Here is a 22,432-nt window from a genome sequence, read left to right as displayed (position 1 = left end):
TGCTCAGGGTTGGTGGGTTGCTGACGTCTGGAACTGCCTTTCCTGTTTCTCCACCTTAATGACTTTTTTTTAAATTGTTATCTATTTTATACACAGTAGTATATATATGTCAATCCCAATCTCCCAATTCATCCCACCTCCCCTTTCCCGCTTGGTATCTAAACATTTGTTCTCTCCGTCTGTGTCTCTATTTCTGTTTTGCAAATAGGTTCATCCATACCATTTCCTAGATTCTACATATATGCATTAATGTATGATACTTGTTTTTCTCTTTCTGACTCACTTCATTCTGTACAACCATATTAGAGCCTCCTATGTCTCTGCAAATGGCACGGTTTCATTCCTTCGTATGACCGAGTAACAGTCCACTGTGTGTGCGTACCACGTCTTCTTTATCCACCTCTCTGTGGGTGGACATTCAGGCTGCTTCCAAGTCCTGACGATTGTAAATAGTGCTGCTATGAATATTGTTGGGGTGGCGGGCCCTCTCTGCCTCATTGATTCTTGATATTGTTTCAGAAAAACTCCCTTCCACTGTTATGGCCTGATCATTTCCCACTTTCCTTCTTACCCCTTATAATCATAACTCTGCAGGTGTCAGGCTTCCTGGGTGGCTCAGTGGTTAAAAAAAAAAAAATCCTCCTGCCAATGCAAGAGACATGGGTTCAATCCTTGATCCAGGAATATCCCACTTGCCACAGAGCAACTAAGTCTGTGGGCCACAATTACTGAGCCTGTGCTCTAGAGCCCAGGAGCCACAACTACTGTGCCCATGTGCCACCACTACCGAAGCCCAAGCGCCCTACAGCCCCTGCTCCACAACGAGAGAAGCCAGCCCACTGAGAAGCCCACACTCCACAACAGAGTAGCCCCCGCTCGCAGCAGCTAGAGAAAAAGCCTGCCCAGCAACGAAGAGCCAGCACAGCCAGAAATAACTATTTAAAAAATAACTCTGCTAGTGCGTTATTTAATTTCATAAGAGCATCCTATAATGGGCAGACCTTGGTCCTAAATCTGAAAAGCATCTTGTGGGGGTTCATTTGAACCCAAACATGCTATATAACAAGGGCCAAAACATGCTATATAACACAAGCCACAGTATGGTATATAATACAGGATTTTATCGTGTGGATGATGATCACTATAATTAGTGTGGGCCCTTTTCAGAGACAAATTATTTCAGTCATAGGAAACAGAGATGTGAGGTTCCCTCTTTCCTTTTCAGAGTCCTCAGGCTCTAGTCAAACGGTACACCACCTGTGTTTACTGTTTCAAGTCATTTAATATTCGAATGACTTTTATATATCAAGGGAAAAGGTCATTGTGTTACAGCAAGGTAGGGCAAAACTACGCTTGGATATTTCTGTCAAAAGAACTGGGATCTTACCTTACTTCTTCTACCCACGACCTGTGTAAACTACAGGAAAATCACCTACTTTGAACTCAGTCTCTATTTATCAAGCCGGGGGTACTGAAATGAGTACCCTCTACTGTCCCTTCTGCATACAATATTTCAAGAGTCTATGAAAATTAAAAGCACTGCTGTCAGAGAGTCTAAAATTGTTTCATCCTTTTAAAAAATATTGTAGAAATCTTTAGGTTGCAAAAATCATAGCAGTTCTGAGAAACAGGAATGAGATGCTCCCAAAGTACAATATTTAGAAAAGCTCTCATAATTGTGAAAGAAGAAAATGGACAGAGGCTCTGCTAAACACTTAGAGAAAGACCCCACCCAGAGAGTAAGAACTGGAGGTGATAGCAGCGCGGGAATCTCTGGGGAAGTGTGGTCACCTTCCTCCTAAACACCTGCATGTGAGAAGCCGCCAAGGTTCGCTTTTGATCAAACACGTTGGAAAGTTAACCATGGTGCAGAGCATTATCTCAGTGATACTGAAATAAGAGCAAGACCTGTGGCTCTGTTCCACTACATTCCTTCTTTAGGCTGCCAGATCTCTAAACTGGCAAAATAGTAACTATTAACACTCATATTTCTTGCTCTCTTTCTTCCTTCCTCTCCCTCCTTCCCTCCCTCCCTTCCTTTCTTTCTCTTTAATCTGACTTTGAAGATCCTGCTCTGAAATATTTGAGTAGAGACCTATACCACATTCCACCTTAGTCCCCACTCAACTGTTACTGATTACAAACAAATACTGAGACAAGGTATCTCTGTAAGACTGAAATTATAAAAAAAAAAAAAAAAAAAGACAAACTGGGTATGTATATTAAATGCATGGTTATGAATGCAAAACTTTGTCAGAAGCAGTGAACAGAAGACAGACTATAGCAGAAAATTGAATTAGTCAAGTTCAATGCAAACACAAAGAATTTCCCTAAAATGAAAAAAAAAAAAAAAAAAACCTCTTATATACAAACTAAGGTAACAAAAGGAAGGAGAAGGGGAAGGAGAGAAGAATGAGAGAAGCCAAGATATAAAGATCCTGCCCTGGTTCATATCTTTCTTTCCCAGGATCACCCATCTCAAACTTCACCTATGTTAATATCCAACTAATTGTTCACTCCACCCAAACTAGTCTGTTTCTTGATTCTATGCATCCTCTTGTGCTTTTCTCTCCACCTACAAAAACACATGCTGCTTTTGTTCCCTCCATTCCCCATTCCCAATGCTAATGGGCTAAATCCTCCCCATTAATCAAAACTCTTCAAAGTCTTTTTTGAATGAATGAATAAATGAACATTTTAATGATCAATAATGGTTTTGTTAGTTTCAATGCATGTATCCATAGCCAGACAATCCGATAAAATATTTTGCAGACTAAACACTACTGTAACTATTTTCATTTAGCTTTAATTTTCATCATTACAAAAGCAATGCCTAATAATTACAGAAAACACTTTTAAAGTTAACATTTAGCCCTGGTGGCTCAAACAGTAAAGAATCTGCCTGCCATGCAGGAGATGCAGGTTTGATCCCTGGGTGGGGAAGATCCCCTGAAGAAGGGAATGGCAACCCACTCCAGTATTCTTGCCTGGAGAAACCCATGGACCGAGGAGCCTGGCAGGCTACAGTCCACGGGGTCACAAAGAGTCAGACGCGACTGAGTGACTGAACAACTCCCATGGATCCTTGTTCTTCATTACCTGATGTCAATTAAATCTTCTAAAATAATTTTTAAATATATTTTCTCTGTAGTTTTTTTCAGATGGGAAGATTAATCTGATCCCAGTTATTCCATCTTGGGAACAGAAATTGTCTGCATGTTCTTATACATAGTTGAGATCATTCTGGATTTTGACGTTACTTGTTGTGGTCAGTATTTTATCCTAAGCTCATACTACTGACAAACAGCATTCCTAATGTATTTGTTGAGTGTTGCTACATGATATGATGATGTATAAATATATCCATTTTACAATGCATCCCATGCAAAGAGTCAGACACGACTGAGAGATATAACTTTCACCCATGTTATCACATTTCTTGTTTATAACATTCCCAGTTATAAATAATATCATGATTGATATTTTTGTACACAAATATTCATCTGCCTTTCTCAGTGATATTCTGGACAAATTTCAAGAAGTGAAAAAATTAGTTTAAGGAATGGGAACGTGACCAAAAAAAAAAAAAAAACTGATGTATATCATCCCATTGTCTTCGGGAAGATTTTATCAATCTACACTCCTAACAGCATATATGTGAGTTCATCTTTTGAATCCTCACCAACAATATTACTTTTCTAAATATTTACCACTCTGATTTATGAAATTGGCATCCTGATATAAATTGTGTGCCCGTGATTATTGGCAAGTTGAATATTTTCATGGGATTATTGGTTTTTCTATTTCCTCTTTGTGAATTATGTATTTCCATTCTTTATTGCTATTAAGATATTGGAGTGCTCCAAAACAACCGAGGTAGACTCCCTGGCCTTATTCTCCTGCAATATACCCCAGTCACATATGAACCCACCATCCTTTCTTGTTTTTCCTTTTGTTGCTGTTGTTTTTGTACTTGCTTCTGCCTCTGCCTAGAGGGTTCTTCTTTTATAACCTTAACGACTTTGAAAACCCTTTCCTATTTCAAATCAAAAGCTGCCTTTTTTAGTGAATTCTTCCTTGACAGTTCCTGGGTAGACTAAGATCCTCCTTCTTTAAACATCCTGCCATTATATTACCATATTGTGCATGTCATGCATTGGAGAAGGAAATGGCAACCCACTCCAGTGTTCTTGCCTGGAGAATCCCAGGGACGGGGGAGCCTGGTGGGCTGCCGTCTATGGGGTCGCACAGAGTCGGACACGACTGAAGCAACTTCGCAGCAGCAGCAAAGAACAAGGGCTGTATATTTTCATCTCAAAGTCCACACATCTCCACAGATAATAAATGTTGAAGACACTTATTGAAGGAATAAATGGTTAAAAGAGTGCATCGCAAACAACAATGTTCATTTTTTCAGACGATAGTTATTGAATACCTACTATCTACCACTTGAAATTAAAACCTAATTTTTTAATAATTAACTTCTTTGAAATGGCAAATGATTGTTTTCTAGCCATTCTTCTCATTGGCTCTTTTAAATATAATTAATGATCACATGCGATCTAATATTAAAATAGCACTGTAATTGAACTTAGAACGTTTCCAATCTGTTCCCATCCTGCAATCTCTGTGTAAATTCTTTAAAGAAGCTAGCTATAGAAGGCTATACATCTCCTTAATAGATTTCTTTTGACCTTCACTTTCTAGCTGATTGAGTTGGCCTGTCTCTGCTTAATGAACATATCCCAGACCCAGCACCCACTCACAGCCCCATAGGGAAAGTGGAATGTGCTCCCTTCACCCATATGCTTCATAATTTGCCTGAGTGTGGAATCAACCCCTGAAGAATTTGGTAATGGCCTATTAGAAGCATCTCTTCCTTCGGGACTTCCCTGGTGGTCCAGTGGCTAAGCCTCTGCGCTCCTAATGCAGGGGACCCAGGTTCAGTCCCTGGTCAGGGAGCTAGATCCCACATGCACAACTAAAGACCTCACACGCCGCCACCAAGACCGGGCATGGCCAAGCCAATAAATAATACTTAAAATAAAAGCAACTCTTCCTCAAAGCAAAAGGCAAAGGTCAGAAGAGTCTCTCCTGATACAGGTCTTTCTGAACCTCCCATCAGCTCTTCAAAACCCCTCACCCACATATTTGAAAGCAGTTATAGTATTGCAAGGAAGGCATGATTTACAGGAAGAAATAAATTTCTCTGCAAAAGTTTCTTGCTCATTCAGCCTGGGCTAGAAGGTTAATAATCTATTGAAAGTGGAAATTCCTAAGAGCCTGCCTCCAAACTCCAGAGGGGAAATGGGAGCAAATCCATGAAGCACGCATGCTTCATCATTCAGTCCTGTCTGACTCTTTGTGACCCTGTGGATGGTAGCCCGCCAGGCTCCTCTGTCCATGGTATTCTCCAGGCGAGAATACAGTGGTGGGTTGCCATTTCCTCCTTCAGGGGATCTTCTCAGGGATGGAACCCACACCTCTTACGTCTCCTGCATTGGCTAGTGGGTTCTTTACCATTAGAGCCACCTGGGAAGCCCAAATCTATGAAGAGGTATGGGCAGAACAGGTTTCAGCACATAAAGATGGGAATGGAGTGTCTGTAGAGAACCCTCACAGAGACAAGGGGCCATGTAGGACCATCCCAGGTACACAGGTCCACCAAGTTTTATTCTGTTTTGCTTTGGAGCTTCTGTCTATACAAACAGCTGGACATACCCAAAATCAGCATGTTACCAATATTCCATCTGCCCCACCTCATCTCATGCTGAGGACAAAATACCATACCACAGGAGAGATCTCATTGCCAGATCATCTTCCTTGAATCAAGGACTGGCCATGGGGTCCCCGGACAACCCCATATGCATGTATTTTAGAGCTCCTCCTCCTCAAGGTATCCAATTCACCTCACTCGAGTATCAGGGTGTCTAGGAGTGAGAAAGACACTAGGAGCCCTATGGATGCACAGCCAACCGAAGCCCGCCTCAGGCCCAGAGCAGGACCCACACACTTCTAGGCAGGCTCTCCAAAGTCCTGAGCCTCCTGAGAATCCAGGTCCACACGAGGAGGGCTTTCTGGCTCAGCTCTAAAGATAAAGGCATGATGAGGACATTTCCACAAAACAGGAAATCTGTCCATTTCACAAGCCCAGCACTGGGGTCAGGAAGTGCCTTCCACACTGTACTTTTATGCTTGCCATAATCTGAAGACAGGGTTCACCTTCTGCTATTTTCAAACCCTCCTGCCTAGAATCAAGATAGACACTTACAACGTTCTCAGATAAATATCAGAAGTCCTAGTTCGGGGCAGGTTTGATCTGTATCACACAGTAGAGGATCTAAGGGAAACAGTCTTGACATCAGGATGGAAGGCTGAGTTTGACCTCTTTGGGTTTTAACTGCCTCATTTTAAAACAAAGGAATTGGACCAGCAGGTCCTCAAGGCACTTCCAACTTCAGATCCTATGACTTGAATGTCTACAACTGGCCCTAATCAGGGAGAGATCACTGGCTTCCCAAAAAGATGACAGGGATTTCAACCAGCAAACCTAGTCACCAAGGCTTTAATACATGTAGGAAACTATTCATTCCATGATCAGCTACAGGCTTGGAGTCAAGTGGCAAAGACACTAATCACTCTGTCAGTAAGTTGAGCCTGTGTGGCCCACTCCCAAAAGAAGCACTTGTAGGGCTGGGGTGGAATTTTTTTTGTTCCTGTTCCAGGGTATTTGAGTCCAAGTGATCTGGAGCACATATTTTTTTAAACCGGCCATGTGAGCCCAAACCCTGGAGACCACAGAGTCTTAATTATATTAAACCGAGAACAGCAAAAGCCGCAAAGCCATTCATGGGAGAGTAAGGGGGAAAAGAACACCCAGGGAGAAATTCAGTAGCTATTTCGAAAAACAGGAAAATTTGCTTCTCTGTCTCAGTGACAAAGTAGCTGAGTCACCGAATCGCTCATGATCTCAGGGAACCCAAGAGCTTTGGTGGAGTCTCCACTCATCTGTCAGCTACTCTGAAAAGTGGAATGGTAGGATACTTGGGGAAATTCCAGAAGGTCTGGGTCTGCAAAAAAAGAAAAATGTAGGGAGTTTTGCAAGGAGGGAAAGGAGGAGAGGGACATTTTTTAGAGCTTGTAGACTGAAGATGAAATCATCGTAAAGAACTGCCCGTGAAGCAATGTCTAGTAATCCTGCACTCAGGCAAAGCTCAAATGCCAGCGATGCTGTGAGATCAGGCCTTTGAGGGGAGAAGATCACCTAAAACTATTCTAAGCACAGACAACAGGAGGCTAAGCTGGAGAATTTGCTTATGAGGCTTGCTAAAGACCCGACACATTCATCTTCTCCTCTTGTCAAAGTGTTGGCGCCCGGGTGAAGCACATGGTCTCTGAACACCGTGGCCCCGTAGAATGCTAGGCCCCCAGGAACTCCTGAGCCTGAAGAGCATCAATTATAGCATGAGAATCCTGCTGAAAGCCTGAGAGGTCATGGATGGGATGGGAATATTGAAAATGTCCTCAATGAGGGTTAGACCAGCAGGGTCCTGAACAACAAACACATTTCCTGACCTCCTGACTTCTTGGAAAAGCTCCAGAGAAATTTCAAGTGAAGGATTTTGGCATTTTCTTTTTTTTTTTTTTTTGGCCACAAGACATGTGGGATCTCTCGACCAGGGATCAAACCTGCAATCCTTGCATGGCAAGGTAAAGTCTTAACCACTGGGAAGTCCCGGGAAGTCCCAGGGAAGTGCCAGGGAAGTGCCAGGGAAGTGCCAAGGAAGTCCCATACACTGATGTTTTTTAAGGCAAGAGAGGTCAACAGAGTTTAAAGTCCTGAAAAATAAACTGATGCTAACAGCAGAAATTGCCATTCTTTTTACAGAACCATAGGTCCACCCTGGAAATGAGGACACAAAGGTACAGGACGAGTTGAGACATGGAACAAACACAGGCTCTTCTAAGGTCATAAGATGAGCCAGACCAGCAGTCCATCTTTGCCTCAATAAATTTTCCTACTTAGCAAATTTGGAAAGCTCAAGGAGAGCTTTGGTGCAGATAAACAAACTTGTTCACAGGGGAACCAGCTAGTGAGAGTGAGCTCACCCGGGCCTTGGGTCATTCCTTCCCCCGCCCAACCCACCACCATTCTATAAAAAGCTGCCCCATAAATTCCAAAGCCCCATAAATTCCAGCTGAATGGATTATCAAACCAAATACTGGAAGCCTAGCTCTGTCTCAAATAGGAAGCAGAGCCTGAATGTGAATGCTGCCTGTCACGTCCCCTCACACTCAGATATTTCTCTTCTGCCAACCTCAGGCAATCCTCTAGACAAATCTGAGGAAGAGATAAAAGAGGCCATGTGCGCCTCCCCTCCAGTGAGACTCTCTTCTCTCTCAAGCTGACGTTGCTGCCTTCACTCTCTTCGCACGATTCCTCTCCCTCCAGGCACCTCAGTCTCTCACGCAAGAGACTTCAGGGAGATCTACCACATCATTTCCCAGACATGTTTAGACATGATAGAACCTCACATGTGAAGTTCTTGGTATCAAGGAGTAAGATAATAAATAGGAAGTACCTACAATAGCATCCGGGCTTTCCCAGGTGCCCCAGTGATAAAGAATCCACCTGCCAATGCAAGAGATGCAGGTTTGATCCTTGGGTCAGGAAGATCCCCTGAAGGAGGAAATGGCAACCTGCTCCAGTATTCTTGCATGAAAATTCCACAGAAAGAGGAGCCTTGTGGGCTATCCAGTCCAGAGGGTCACAAAGAGTCAGACATGACTGAACACACACACACACGAAATAGCACCCACTCAGTAAATGTTGGCTTTTATTAATCATCAGATAGGTTATTCAAAAAAAATTTTTTTATGAAGTTCTTTTCAATTAAGAGTATACCATGGTCTGGGCACTTGGGCCAATGGAGAACAGCAAAATAAATATAATTTGACTTCTACCTTCAGAAGGTTGAGAATTTCGAGGAGAGGAAAGACAACACAAACCAACGTGTGTGTGTATGCTCAGTCACTTCAGTTGCGTCCAACTCTCTGCGCCCCTGCGGACTGCAGCCCTCCAGGCTCCTCTGTCCCTGGGATTTCCCAGGCAAGAATACTGGAGTGGGTTGCCATTTCCTTCACCAGGGGAACTTCCCCATCCAGGGATTGAACCCACCTCTCCTGCCTCTCCTGCACTGCAGGGGGAATCTTTACCACTGAGCCACCGGAAAAGCCAACACGGGAGTCAAATCTGACATGTGTTTAAGGAAAATGTGAACAAAGCGCTGGAGGAGGGAAAATTCCTTCCTGTGAGGTGCCTGAAAAGTGGGGGGAGTTTCTCCCATCCAATAAGACAGCGATGCCCTTCCAGAGGGAGGGAAGCACCTGAGGAAAACGTCTGGAGCAGGACAGGGAATCCCACGTGCAGGGGCAGCTGACTAGAGGGATGAGAGGAGGGCAAGGTAAGGAAGGAGATGGAGATCAGGATATACTGGGGTTTTTTAATATATACATATATATATATATTTCTTAACACACACGCACACATATATATGGGCTTCTCAGGTGGGTCAGCAGTAAAGAATCCGCCTCCAATGCAGGAGATGCAGATTCAATCCCTGGATCAGGAAGATCCCCTGGAGAAGAAAACGGCAACCCACTCTTGTATTCTTGCCTGGAGAATCCCAGGGACAGAGGAGTCTGGTAGGCTACAGTCCATGGGGTCACAAAGAGTCGGGCATGATTTAGCAACTAAACACACACACACACACACACACACACACACATTGGCTACACTTCATGGCATGTGCAATCTTAGTTCCCTGACCAAGGATTAAAGCCACAGCCCCTGCATTGGAAGCATGCCGTCTTAACCACTGGACCACCAGAGAAATCTCCCAGGACACATTTTTAATTGCTTTGAAGTTAGGGAAGGCTAGAGGAGCCATCTAAGTCTGATTAAAAGTGGCTCAGAGTAAAGCGACGGTCAGGAGGAAACAGGTTCAAGCTGACACAAATCTATGGCCCTCAGACTCTGCCAGCACGGAGGGTATTTGGGAAGTGAGGGAGGCCTGGAGCAGCCACCTTCCCTGGGAGTGAGGGTTGGCAAGAGGCCGCAGAGGGTGAGTGACATTGCTCGGCTTGCCCCTTCTCTCTAGAAGGTGTGCAGTTTGTGCCTCTGTCATAAATCTCACCCTGAGTACTATCTGGAGACAGGGTTTTATTGGAGGACAGCTGCATAACTAATTTTAGGTTTGCACTGGATAAATAGGGCAGGTTTAATCTCCAGGGCAGGGAGGAGTCACAGAAACAACGCTGAGCATCTGTTCTCGCGGAGGCATCTGAGAATAACTCTCCCGGAGCTTGCCAGCACTTGCAAGATGACCCTCAGTAGAGCTATTCAGACCCCCTGACATGTTCCTGCATCCCTGGAAGACCCTTTCAAAGCCCCAGGTTCTGGCATCCCAGTGGACTAGAGTCGAACCCACCGGGGCATGCCTTAGTTACTTTTTGGGACACGGAGTTCATGGGAGAAGGTGAGTGATGGCAGAAACCTCCCGCCCGCGCGTTTGCCTCTAGCTTTGCTGACTGATCTGAAGCAGGCGGCCAAGTATCCAATAGCATTTATATTCCTAACGAGGAACAACATTAAAGCCCAGCAAAACTTCGGAGATTTTTGGCACCTTCTTTCTTAATGCCCACAACAAACCTAGGAGGTAGGACTTGATATTCACACTTTGAGAAATGTGAGAGTTGAGTTAAGAAAGGATAAAGGGCCTGCCAAGGGATCAGCTAGAAGGAAGGCTGTAAGGCAGGTCTTCTGATTTCAGCACCTTTCTTCTGCTGCTGCTGCTGGAGGCTGGAGGCAAGGCAGAAAATGAGGTAGCCTTAAGAAAGAATTCAAAAGCAGAGAGAGCAGACCTTTAGCCTTTGAGAGGAAATAGTCACTCAGCTGAAGAGAAAGCCTCCCCTCTCATTAAGCAAATCGGTCCACGAGTTTAGAGGGTCACTGAAATTTAAACAGACTTTAAATGCTTATGATTGTCTTACCTATGGTGGTTTTAGACATCAAATGCTGGACAATGGTGGTTTAAGAGCAAAGGCTCATGTATCAGACAGGGTTTAAATTCCAGCTCTTTCACTTAAATCCCAGCATGTTACTTAATTTCTTTCAGCTTCCTTTTCATTTTTTTCCCCCTGTTAGAACTGGGGACAGTAATAGCACCTGCCTCTAACGGGAAAGGATCAAGTGAGATAATGCATGCTAAGAGTTTAGCACAGGGCAGAGCACATAATAAACGCACGGCAATGACAGCTCTATTGAAATGGCTGGTGGAAAAGCCTCTCCCCTATGGAGGTTCGGTTTTAATGTGGCATTTGGATCAAGAAGGGAAATCATTTTGTCTTTTACAGAACAGACCAGAAATGCAGGAATATGCCAAGGTCCCCGAAAAGTCTGTGTCATTGGAAACATCCACGAGTGTTAATCCCTGGGGTTACTTTCCCATTTTTCTATACACCTTGATTGGATCTGTGCTTGAATTCTACTCCTTTTCCAGGAGAAAAAGAGCAATAGCGAGGGCAACTTGCATGAGTCTCCGAGAAGGGGGCTTCGGTGCTTTGTCGTTTACTCTCCATCCCCCAGTTTGATATAAAACTATCAGGATCCCATAAAGGAGGGGCCTAGGGCCAAGAGAAGCCAGGGAGGACTCACCTAGAGAAGCTCTCTAAACAGCATGGTACCCGAGTGAGCACAGAGGGATACTGGTATGTGGGTGGGCCCAAGAGATGCTGCTAGATTTTCACATGATATAGGATAAGTACCAAATATCTTTGAGCTGTCAAAGAGAGGCATGGAGACAACAGCAGTTTAGAAGAGTCCTGGAGGGGCCTTCCTTGGTTGTCCAATGGTTAAACCTTCACCTCCAAGTGCAGGGAAGGAAGCTCGATCCCTGATCAGGGAGCCAAGATCCCATATGTCACCCAGCCAAAAAATCAAAACAAAACAGAAGCAATATAGCAACAATTTCAATAAAGACTTTAAAAATGGTCCACATCAAAAGAAAAAAAATAAGGCATCTTTAAAAGGAAGGGGGGGGGAAATAGAAGAGTTCTGGTGAATAGGGCAAAAAGATACAGCTCATGGATTATTGACCAAAGGCCACATTAAGACCGCATATGTCAGCAGCAAAGGCCTACAAACCACGATAAAAACCGAAATATCCAAATCAAACATATTCAAATTGAATAATGAAGTTTAAGAGGGAAATAAAATGTATTCAATAATTACAGAGAAATCAAGAAAGTTAATTTTTTGTCACTGAGCTTGTGACTCTGAAGTTTCATACTTAACTAAATGAGGATCCTTTGATAGAATTTAGTTGAATTTCATTTTGCAATACATTTGCACTTCAGAGAGTTTCCAAATGAGGTACATGTAACACAGACTCCCAAAAAAGAGGTGGTCTCCAAACAAAAATGGATCCCTAGCCAAATCAGTTTTGGAAAAGGGTATAAACTACCTGGAAGCTTCCCTGGTGACCCAGTGGTAAAGAATCTGCCTGCCAATACAGGAGACTTGGGTTTGATCCTTGGGTTGGGAAGATCCCCTGGAGAAGGAAATGGCACCCCTCTCCAGTATTCTTGCCTGGGAAATCCCATGGACAGAGGAGTCTGGGGGGCTACAATCCATGGGTTCACAAAGAGTCAGACATGACTGAGCAACTAAAGAACAATGAATACGCTACATACCCATCTTGAATATTCTGAATTATGTGTTGGCTTTACAAAAGCTCTGAGAAGTCTTAGAGTAAGGAAATGTACCTAACTTGTTTTAACCCAGTATTTCTCAATATATTTGATGAGTAATTTTTTCTGAGACATCATGCTTTTCACTCTAGGAATTGCTGGTGAAGGGAGATGCAGGTGAGAATGGATGATAATGGCATTAGTCTGGTGACCCAAGAGAAAAATAATCAGGTGGAAGATGAGCCGAAGATTGATGCTGGGATGCGGAAAATATCATGGCTGGGCATGGAAATGCTCCTTTGCCAAACAACCCCATATATCTTGGAAATTGGATGAATTTTTTCTAATATTCTTTCAAGGTCCTTGCTGAGTCACTCCCATAAATGATGGATCTTAATAGTTCTGAATATCTCTAAAGCCGGCGTGTCTGGCCATCTCCCTTTTTTTAGTTTGTGATTCACTCCACTCCAGCAGGCAGGACCAGGGAGAACAGGCAGAGTTTCACTTTCCAATCATAAAAGTACATCTCAAAGCTAGCACGCAACCAGAATTTCATATCAGAGATTTAACTGGCCATCTCTTCAGAGACCCTGAGAATATCTCATTTCCCTGTCTTTTCTGGACTGTCTTTAAAGGGCTGTACTCATTATGGTAGAGTTGCTGTGATTAAAAGAGATACCTGAAGGCTTCAGGTTAAAAAAGAAAAAAGAAGGACTTTTGAGTCAGGCAGATCAGGCTAAATTCAAATCCCAACTCTGCCTTTTCCTGGCATTGTGATCTTAGGGACTCTCTCACATTTGAGTTTCCTCATCTGAGAATGAGGATGGTGTTATACCCATTATATCATATCTATTCAGGTTTGTTGTGACAATCAGAGGAAGTGGTGCATGGGTGGATGGGAGTTGACACAGGATAAGGTACCATATCTAAGGCGGACATAGTAGATATGTCAACCAATCACCATGAGAATATCCTTGGGACCATCCCCATCTCTGTATCTACTCAAAGAGGGAAAAAGTACTAAAAAGTGCTCAGTACCTGATTACTTGGGTGTGCTTCTGGGTGTAAGGGGTGATGACCTTGAGAAGCAGTTCCATCGCTCCGTTAATTCCCAACATGGCTCCTGTGGTGACTGAGAAAAACAAAAGCACACTAGTTATTGACCCATCTGAACCAAGCATTATTTTCAGCATCACAGATTGAGCCTAAAAGAAAGATGAGGTCCATTACCTTTCCTGCCAAAGGCAACTTAAAAGTAGAGAAATTCTATGGCCTTTCATCCCTGGCTTGGAAGTTAAAGATACCTGAAAAGCACACATTATCTTCTCATACTATCTTTTTCTCAAAGGGGGCCCAAGCCATGAAATTATGTTTTTCATTTTCCGGTGGCCCATTGCCCTACACCATTGTATTCGGAGGGGCGGGCAGTATAGTTACCTTACAATGTTGTGTTGGTTTCTACCATACAGCAAAGTGAATCAGCCACATGTATACATAGATCCCCCGTTCCCTGGACTTCCTTCCCATCTAGGTTATCACAGACGATCGAGCAGAGTTCCCTGCGCTGCACTGTCACTCCTCATTAGGTATCTGTCTTATACATAGTCATGTATATATGCCACCCCCTTTTCCTCCTTGGTATCCAGACTAAAGTAAGTCAAAATGAGAAAAAACAAATATTGTGTATTAATGCACATATGTGAAATCCACTGTATTTTTGATCAGAATAGTCAAGGTAATTGCTGAGCAGAAGATTTCTCTTTAAGTAGACCTTTGGCTTTCTGGCAACTTCAGAACAAGCTGTTTCACCCACTACCAACTTCCCATATGACACATATATGCATGCACACACAGACAAAATGACATTCACACGCGCGTGTGCGCACACACACACACACAGCCAGCATCTTAAGAAACAGTTTCTTGGATACATTTTACTGTTTGGAGAATTTACAATGAAGAAAAGTCATAAGTGGATGGGTTAAGGGTGAGTACAACTTGGATTCACTTCTTTAAAACTTTAAGGAACAACTTAAGAAAAAAGATAGCAGCCTTTCTGTTCCATGCCAAATCCAAGTTCTCCTACTTTTTCATTTGGATCTCCCAACACTGAGGCTATGGCTTGACTATGCTTCTATCCATTAGTTGGTCCTGCTTAGAGGTAATTACCAGAAATCTTTGCCTTTTTGTCCAAGTGGATGGTTAGAGAAACATAGTAAGAGATCTGAATGACAGAAAGAGACTCAAAGAGGCATCTGGTCAACCTGGCAGCTTCAGGTAAGTATTTTGGATACAAAACCTCTGGGTGCCACTCTCATCTCCAATGCTGCTCCAGCTTCTCCACAATATCCCCAGCACCCGACTCCACTCAGCTCACTTTAGGAAGAGCTCTGGTCACATCAAAAAAAAAGAGGAATCCACGGGATACAAAATGGAATCAGTTTGGCTGGGGGCAAAATGTTCAGTTAGGAGAAGGAAAGAAGGTTATCTTCCAAGGTGTGACTTTTTTTTTTTTTCCTTTTACTGCACTGTTGTAGTGAAACAGAGCAGGATCCTATGGTCCTTGCCGTGCCCCCTCCGACCACCACTCTGTCTATGGAAAAACTTTAACCAAAAAGAATTTAATCAGAAATGTGAGAAAATGCAGAAGCAAAGTAAAGCTATCAAAAGAAACCAAATAATAATAGTTCAGTCCATAAGCAAAGTCAAGGACTTTTCGTTCCTTCTCAAGAGCTAGTGATAATATACTGAGCCATATCCTGTAAGCTGTCTTGTAGATGCTGAAATTCCCACCGGGTGGAAGAAGTTAAGTACATGAGGAACAGACTGTAGCCATGACATGAGCTGCCACAATTCCCGGAGCTGGCCTCAAAGAAACGGAAACAAACTGAACCTGCAACTAAAGATTAGCTGCACTTAAAACAATCAAGGTGACGCTGGTGGGACCACTGATGACCAGTTTCAAGAGGGCTGTTAGAGCCTACCATGCTGTTTCTGCATGTAGCCCCCTCCCTCAGCCTATAAAAGCTCTTGACCCCTGATTGTCGGGGTGGTAGGTGTGGAGGAGGGCACGGAGTCGATCGTTGGACTGGCACCTACCCTCCCCCTCTGCTTGCCAGCATCCAAAATAAAGCAAACTTTCCTTCCCCCCAACCTGGTCTCTTTAATGGCTTTCAAGTGGCAAGCAGCTGGACCCCATTTTCAGTAACATACTAAAACAGAGACCTCGGAATGCCTTGTGCTTGGGGCCAGCTTTGTTCCAGCAAATATGAATGGTAGCAAGGGGGTCATGGAGAAGCAGAGAGAGAAAATCAAGGGAGGCTTATCCTGGCTTGCTCCAAGCCTCAGGAAAGGAGAGAAAATGGAAAACTGGAGTCTCTTATATAGTTCATCCCAGTACAGTCCACCAGACAGAGACTGAGGCTGATGTCTCAGTTACCACGAGAAGTGGGTATTCCTGGAACATCCACTATGCATCCATTCCTCCTGAGGCTAGTACAGGCAGCCATTGCCTGGATCAAAATTCAAGAATTTGGCGTCCAAGTTCTGTCCATCAATCTTCCACTCCCATGGCTACTCAGCCTTTCCTTCTAAATTGGGAAAACATGCTGGAATAAACTCCTGGCAAATAATTAAGCAAAACTCTAGTATTAAGTACAGTTAGGGAGGAAGTAGTTTTAAGAGCGTGAATTCTAGCATGGAAGGCTTTCAACTTGGAATTGGGAGAGAATAACAATAAAAAATCCTCACTAATTTCTTCCATGCTGGATGACTGCCCAAGGTTAGACCTCTGGCAGGTCTATAAACATCCACATTGGCCATGTGAAAGATGCTGAAGGGTTTGCTGGCTGTCAGAGAGCCATTCTGGTTCCAGCCAACTTCTTTTGCAGATAGGAACTGTTTAGAAAACTTGCTGGAACGTTCGATAGTGGCTAACAATTCACCAAAGAGACAGAAACCCATGGGCTTCATGAACTCTGCTTGCCTCTCATCAGTAAAGTTAATGTGTAGAGACTGATCATATATTTTTTAAATATCTTATGAAATAGTTTGTATAATAAATGTTGTCTTGGAATAGGAGACAAATGGCCACTTCTTCATATCCATAGGCAAATCTCTGCATTTTTCAGAGCTCCCTGCTGAAGGAATTCTTCAAGATCTCTATAATCAATGTATATAATGAGAGTAAGCTATTCAGTTTAACTATTCTTTACAACAGTGGTCCCCAAACTTTTCAGCACCAGGTACCAATTTTGTGGAAGATAATTTTTCTACAGACTGGAGTGGGGGATGGTTTGGGGATCATTCAAGTGCATTACATTTATTGTGCACTTTATTTCTATTATTATTACATCAGCTCCACCTCAGATCATCAGGCATTAGATCCCAGAGGTTGGGAACCCCTGCTACAAAACCAAAATAAGATATCTCAAATCTCATGCTGCTGGCAAGCTCAAAATGGGAATGGCATACCTTCTGCCTACTCATCAATAAGAGTTGTCCTTTAGGCAAAGCCACAGCCTCTCACTTAGAATTTCCTTTTTTAAGAAATTGATTCGGATATATTCTTTTAACCTCTCTGAAATATTGTCTGATTATCTGGTCAACATATATGAGTGTGAATGGAGATTCTGCCTGTGAACATGGAGTCAAGCATCTATCTCATTTTTCCCTAGAAATATTGTCTTTTGATGGGTCCTCCATGCTTATTCACTTCCAAGGTGTTTCAGTGGTAAGATGAGAGTTCAGTCCCTGGGTCAGGAAGATCTTCTGGAGTAGGAAATAGCAATGCACTCTGGTATTCTTGCCTGGAGAATTCCATGGACAGAGGAGCCTGGTGGGTCACAGTCCAAAGAGTCAGACATAACTGAGCGACTGAGCACACACACAAGTAGACACATGCACACAAGTACACACACGCACACAAGTACACACACACACACACACACACACCATGCTTATTCATGAAATTAACCAATAAAACATGTCCCTACTATTTTGGCAGTTCTGAGGATAGTTACAGAAAAGGTCACCTATTAATTCCCTATATGGGCCTGCTTCCTATTATCTCATAGGACTGAGGGAAAACAGGAAACCAAAGAAGAAAAACACTTACTTAGCGACGGTTATGTGATGAGCTTACCCACGAACATGATCTTACTCACTCATCCACCAAGTCTATGAGGTCTTATTACAACTCTGACATTACAAAGGAAGAAACGGAGGTTAAACAAGTTAAGTGCCCATGTTATCTGACTCTTAAGAAATGAAATCAGAGTCAAGCTCAGGTCGTCTTGGCTCTAAGCTCACGTTCTTTCCTCTAGAGAGTATTATATCTAAATAATTGCCACTTTCTTTCTGCAGCAAAGGAGCTTAGAAAAGAGAAATAAAAGTCTATGTTCATTATACTGAAATAGGTGGTACAGAATATAATCTATTATTAAGAACTGTCTCCATGCGGAGAGTAGAATAAACATGACTTTTGCAGTTAGAAACTCAGCCCTCATGACTTCTCTGTATGAACTCAAGCAATTTCTTCACTCTCCTAAGCCTCCTTTTCTTCTTCTTAGCTATCAAACGCTAAGTCTACATACAGGATTGTTACGATACTCAGGAATAATCCAAATTAGGAGATGGCAAATAACATCAACACTTCTGCTATGATATATCAAATTACCTGAAGGACCATTTTAAGACACATTGGGAGATAAACCTGGGTAAAGGATGTCATGATCCATGCGTGACTTCAGGGACATAGTGGAGAGATCTGTGATGTGAGGGCTGCTCTTGGCAGCTGTAACACATTGCACTGTGCCTTGGATATTAGGACTCAATAAAGTCTGCCTTCCCCTGGAATAGGTCTTTTTCACCTTGTAGTACAGACAGAGAGATGTAGGGTGCTAAAATGAGTAGCTCCCAAGGGAAAACATTATGGACCTCTAATTTCAAGAACTGATTCAAGAGTTCTCCATGGACACTGACATAGAGAACAAACTTATGGACATGGGGTGCGGGGTACAGGGGAGGAGAGGGTGGCATGTATGCAGAGAGTAACATAGAAACATACATCACCATATGTAAACTAGATAGCCAATGGAATTTGCTGTGTGTCTCAGGGAACTCAAACCAGGGCTCTGAAACAGCCTAGAGGGGTGGGATGGAAGGGAGGTGGGAGGGAGGTTCAAGAGGGAGGGGACATATGTATACCTAATGACTGATTCACGCTGATGTGTGGCAGAAACCAACACACTACTGTAAAGCAATTATCCTTCAATTAAAAATAAATAAAAGAGGGAAAAAAGAGTTTTCCACAGCTGAGGAGGAGACAAAGAAATCACTTCTCACCTCTACAGTCTCTAGAATGTGAGGCTCCTCACGGTTTATTTGTCTTGTTGGGATTACATCTGTCCTCCCCACAAGCCCTCCTTCCAACCATGCTCCCACATGGTTTCCAAGTGCTCCGGCCCAGATCTGGAAGCCACCCCAGAGAGCCACAGTTGAGTTGCTTACCGCTAGAGGCGAACACACGCAGAGCCCAGAGACAGTGGAGGAGGTTCTGGCTGTGGCACAGGTTTTTCCTGGCCAGAATCAATGTCACATCAAGGGCTTCCAATTCCAGTGCCTTCTGTCCAAACTTTTTATCTGTGAACACATATCACTCCATCTTAGTTGTGTTGCACATCATTTCTGAGAGTTGTATACTACGTGGGGGAGAAGACAGCAAAGATGGTGGAGGGAAGAGGATTGGCATGGCAAGGAGACTTTTCAGATCTAGTAGAAAATGCTAATAAATACGTCTTCATTAGAACCAGATGGCTCAAAAGAGCCCATCAAGGGCACTCATATGGTCCATTATTCTTCAAGTATTATTTACATGCAGCCTTGCGGGTTGTATGACTCTTATCCCCTGTATGTAAGAATGCTTCTGGTTGTTCTCAAACATGAGCTAGATGTTAGTTGGGTATAAATTTATTTCTCTAAGACAGTTTTAGAATCAAGGATACTTAAGCGACATAACGTGGGGTTCCCTGGTGGCTCAGTGGTGAAGAATCCACCTGCGTTGCAGAAGATGTGGGTTTGAGCCCCAGGTTGGGAAGATTCCCTGCAGAAGGAAATGGCACCCACTCCAGTATTCTTGCCTGGAGAATCCCCATGGACAGAGGAGCCCGGCAGGCTACAGTCCAGGGAGTTGCAAAGAGTCGGACACAACTTAGCAACTAAACAACAAGTTACATAAATTCAGATGTAGTATGTGGACCTTGATTGGATCCTTCCCTGAGCATGTCTGTAAAAGGCACGCTGAGAACATTTTAGAGAAACTGGAATGAATATAAATGTGCATGTCTTGTTAATTCGCTAGATTTGTGATTATGGTATTGTGATTATATAAGAAAATGTCTCTCTTCAAAAAATTCACTCAAAAGTGTTTAGGAGTAAAATGCTATCTCTAATTTTCCTTAGAACATTCCAAACAAAAATAAATAGGTTAAGGAAATATGATAAAACGTTAACAATGGTTCAATCTGAGTGATAGGTATATAAGAGGTCTTCATTCTATATGATAAAGGACTTTAAAATAAAAAGTGAAAACGTAATTTCGGAAAATAAAATTTTCTCCCCAGATTTCTTGAAAACATTGATCAAAATAAACCTGATATTCAGACTTGTGGGTGAGTCATTATTATTTTAATAATAATGAACAAGCATAAGAAATAAATAGAAAGTACTTTTTATTCTACGCTCTTGGTTTTCACAGGATAACAAATGACTATGCCACCTGTCACATTTATCTCTGTCCTTTCCAAAGTGCAATGCCCAAATCATGTTTATGTTAGCAAGAATACAGTCACTATCAGATTCATCACAGGTAGAAATGAGTAAAACAGGCAACATCCTACACCTCAATCACCAGTATTTATCTCTGGACCAAAGGACACCAGGCAAAGAGACTGTGACTGAGCTCATATGGCCCATCCCCTTTATCAGAAGAGAAAGATATCTGTCCAGCTCCATTCATGAGCAGCCAACCTCATTGCTGTTCTGTTCAGCTCAGCCCCTGACAGCTTGAATGCTAACATCTAGGATTACAGTCTTTGATGGCAGAAGGTGTGGTGATGTAATTATGGCAATGGTAGTATTGGGGTCTATAACTTGAAAATCACTTCCCTGGTTCATCTCTTTCTCCTATAAAACCTACATGACTCTTATTTATCAAGTCTCTGACCCTATAGTCTAAGCAGGCGACATACAACCTTGCTTAATCCTTACAGCAAGTGACCCAAGAATTATATACTGAGACCCATTTTGTCGATGAGAGCCCAATGGTAACTTGCCCAAGGTCACACTGCTAATAAGCATCAAGCCAGGGCTTCCCTGGTGGTTTAGATGGTAAAGAATCAAGTTCAAATGCAGGAGATCCAGGTTCAATCCCTGGATCAGAAAGATTCCCAGGAGAAGAGAGTGGCAACTCACTCCAGTATTCTTTCCTGGAGGATTCCATGGACAGAGGAACCTGGCGGGCTATAACCCATGGGGTCACAAGAGCCAGACCTAACAAACGACTAACGCTTTCACTTTCAAGCCTAAAACCCAAGTCTGAGTCCCCAGCCTCTGCCATTTAGGGTGTACATCATATTAATTCTGTCTTCCTGTAGTTCACTTAGCCCACTCTTGGTTTCATTCACTTCTTCTCATCCTTCAAGATTAGGCTCAAATGTCACCTCTCTCTGTCTACACCATCTTAGAGGAATATCACCCTTTGTTTTCCTTCCAGTTACTACCTAGGTAATTATCACCATCTGCTATTATCTAGCTAATTATGTACTTTCTGCCCTTCCCCTCTTGAATGTAATTCCCACAAGAGCAGATCCCCTTATCTGTCTTGGTGACAGTGGGATTCCCGTGTGCCTAGAACAGTGCACAGCCCCGGGAGATATGCAGTAAATATCTGCTGAGTCATCAGTGGGTGAATTCTATGTGTTTTGTCTGAAACATGATCCTGCAGGTGTTGGCTGATGCCTGGGTCTCAGTCATTGTTTGTGAAATGTTGAAGGGACTCAAAGCAGAGTTTGAAACGTTGAAAGGAAAGAGTACCCCCAGAGCCCTGTGCCTTCAGCGGCTGCTGCCTTCACAACATTCAGAGGAGCTGAGCTTCTTGATTGTGGTCTGCGTAAAGTGTTGTGTTAGTCGCTCAGTCGTGTCGGACTCTGTGACCCCACAGACTGTAGCCCGCCAGGCTCCTCCATCCATGGAATTCTCTAGGCAAGAATACTGGAGTGGATAGCCATTCCCTTCTCCAGGGGATCTTCCCGACCCGACCCACAGATCGAACCCGTCTCCTGCATTGCAGGCAGATTCTTTACCATCTGAGCCACCAGGGAAGCCCTGTGGTCTAAGACTGCACACATAGATCCTAACTGTTCCGACTAATTTGTAACATTTAGATGCAGCCTGGGTGCCCAGGCTTTTTCAACTGTGCTCCAAAAGGTCCTAGGGTTTTAGGGAGGTGTTTCAGGGTCTTCCACATGGAAATAGAAATGGGTGTGGAGCATAAGTGGAAACAATTCTAAACCCCCATCTCCTCTTCAACCAGGGAAGCACCACTTCTATATGACTTATTTGGGTTTCTCTTGTAGCTCAGTTGGTAAAGAATCTGCCTGCAGTGCAGGAGACCTGGGTTCAA

The 22,432-nt window shown here is 43.2% G+C and overlaps 1 protein-coding gene across 1 annotated transcript in view; it reads right to left on the bottom strand.

Moving 5' to 3' along the window:
• The window catches only part of AGBL1 (AGBL carboxypeptidase 1), an 844,803-nt gene that overhangs the window by 741,511 nt on the left and 80,860 nt on the right, over nucleotides 1-22,432 (bottom strand). The window contains exons 5-6 of the mRNA XM_052659506.1: nucleotides 19,261-19,392; nucleotides 13,789-13,882 (exon numbers count right to left, since the gene is read on the bottom strand). Coding sequence (XP_052515466.1) covers nucleotides 13,789-13,882; nucleotides 19,261-19,392 — 226 coding nt within the window. The remainder of the gene's footprint in view (nucleotides 1-13,788; nucleotides 13,883-19,260; nucleotides 19,393-22,432) is intronic.

This window comes from Budorcas taxicolor, chromosome 21 (assembly GCF_023091745.1).
Source record: "Budorcas taxicolor isolate Tak-1 chromosome 21, Takin1.1, whole genome shotgun sequence".
NCBI classification, from domain to species: Eukaryota; Metazoa; Chordata; class Mammalia; order Artiodactyla; family Bovidae; genus Budorcas; species Budorcas taxicolor.
The sequence above is the reverse complement of the archived record's forward strand: the minus strand, read 5'-3'. Positions and strand labels throughout refer to the sequence as shown.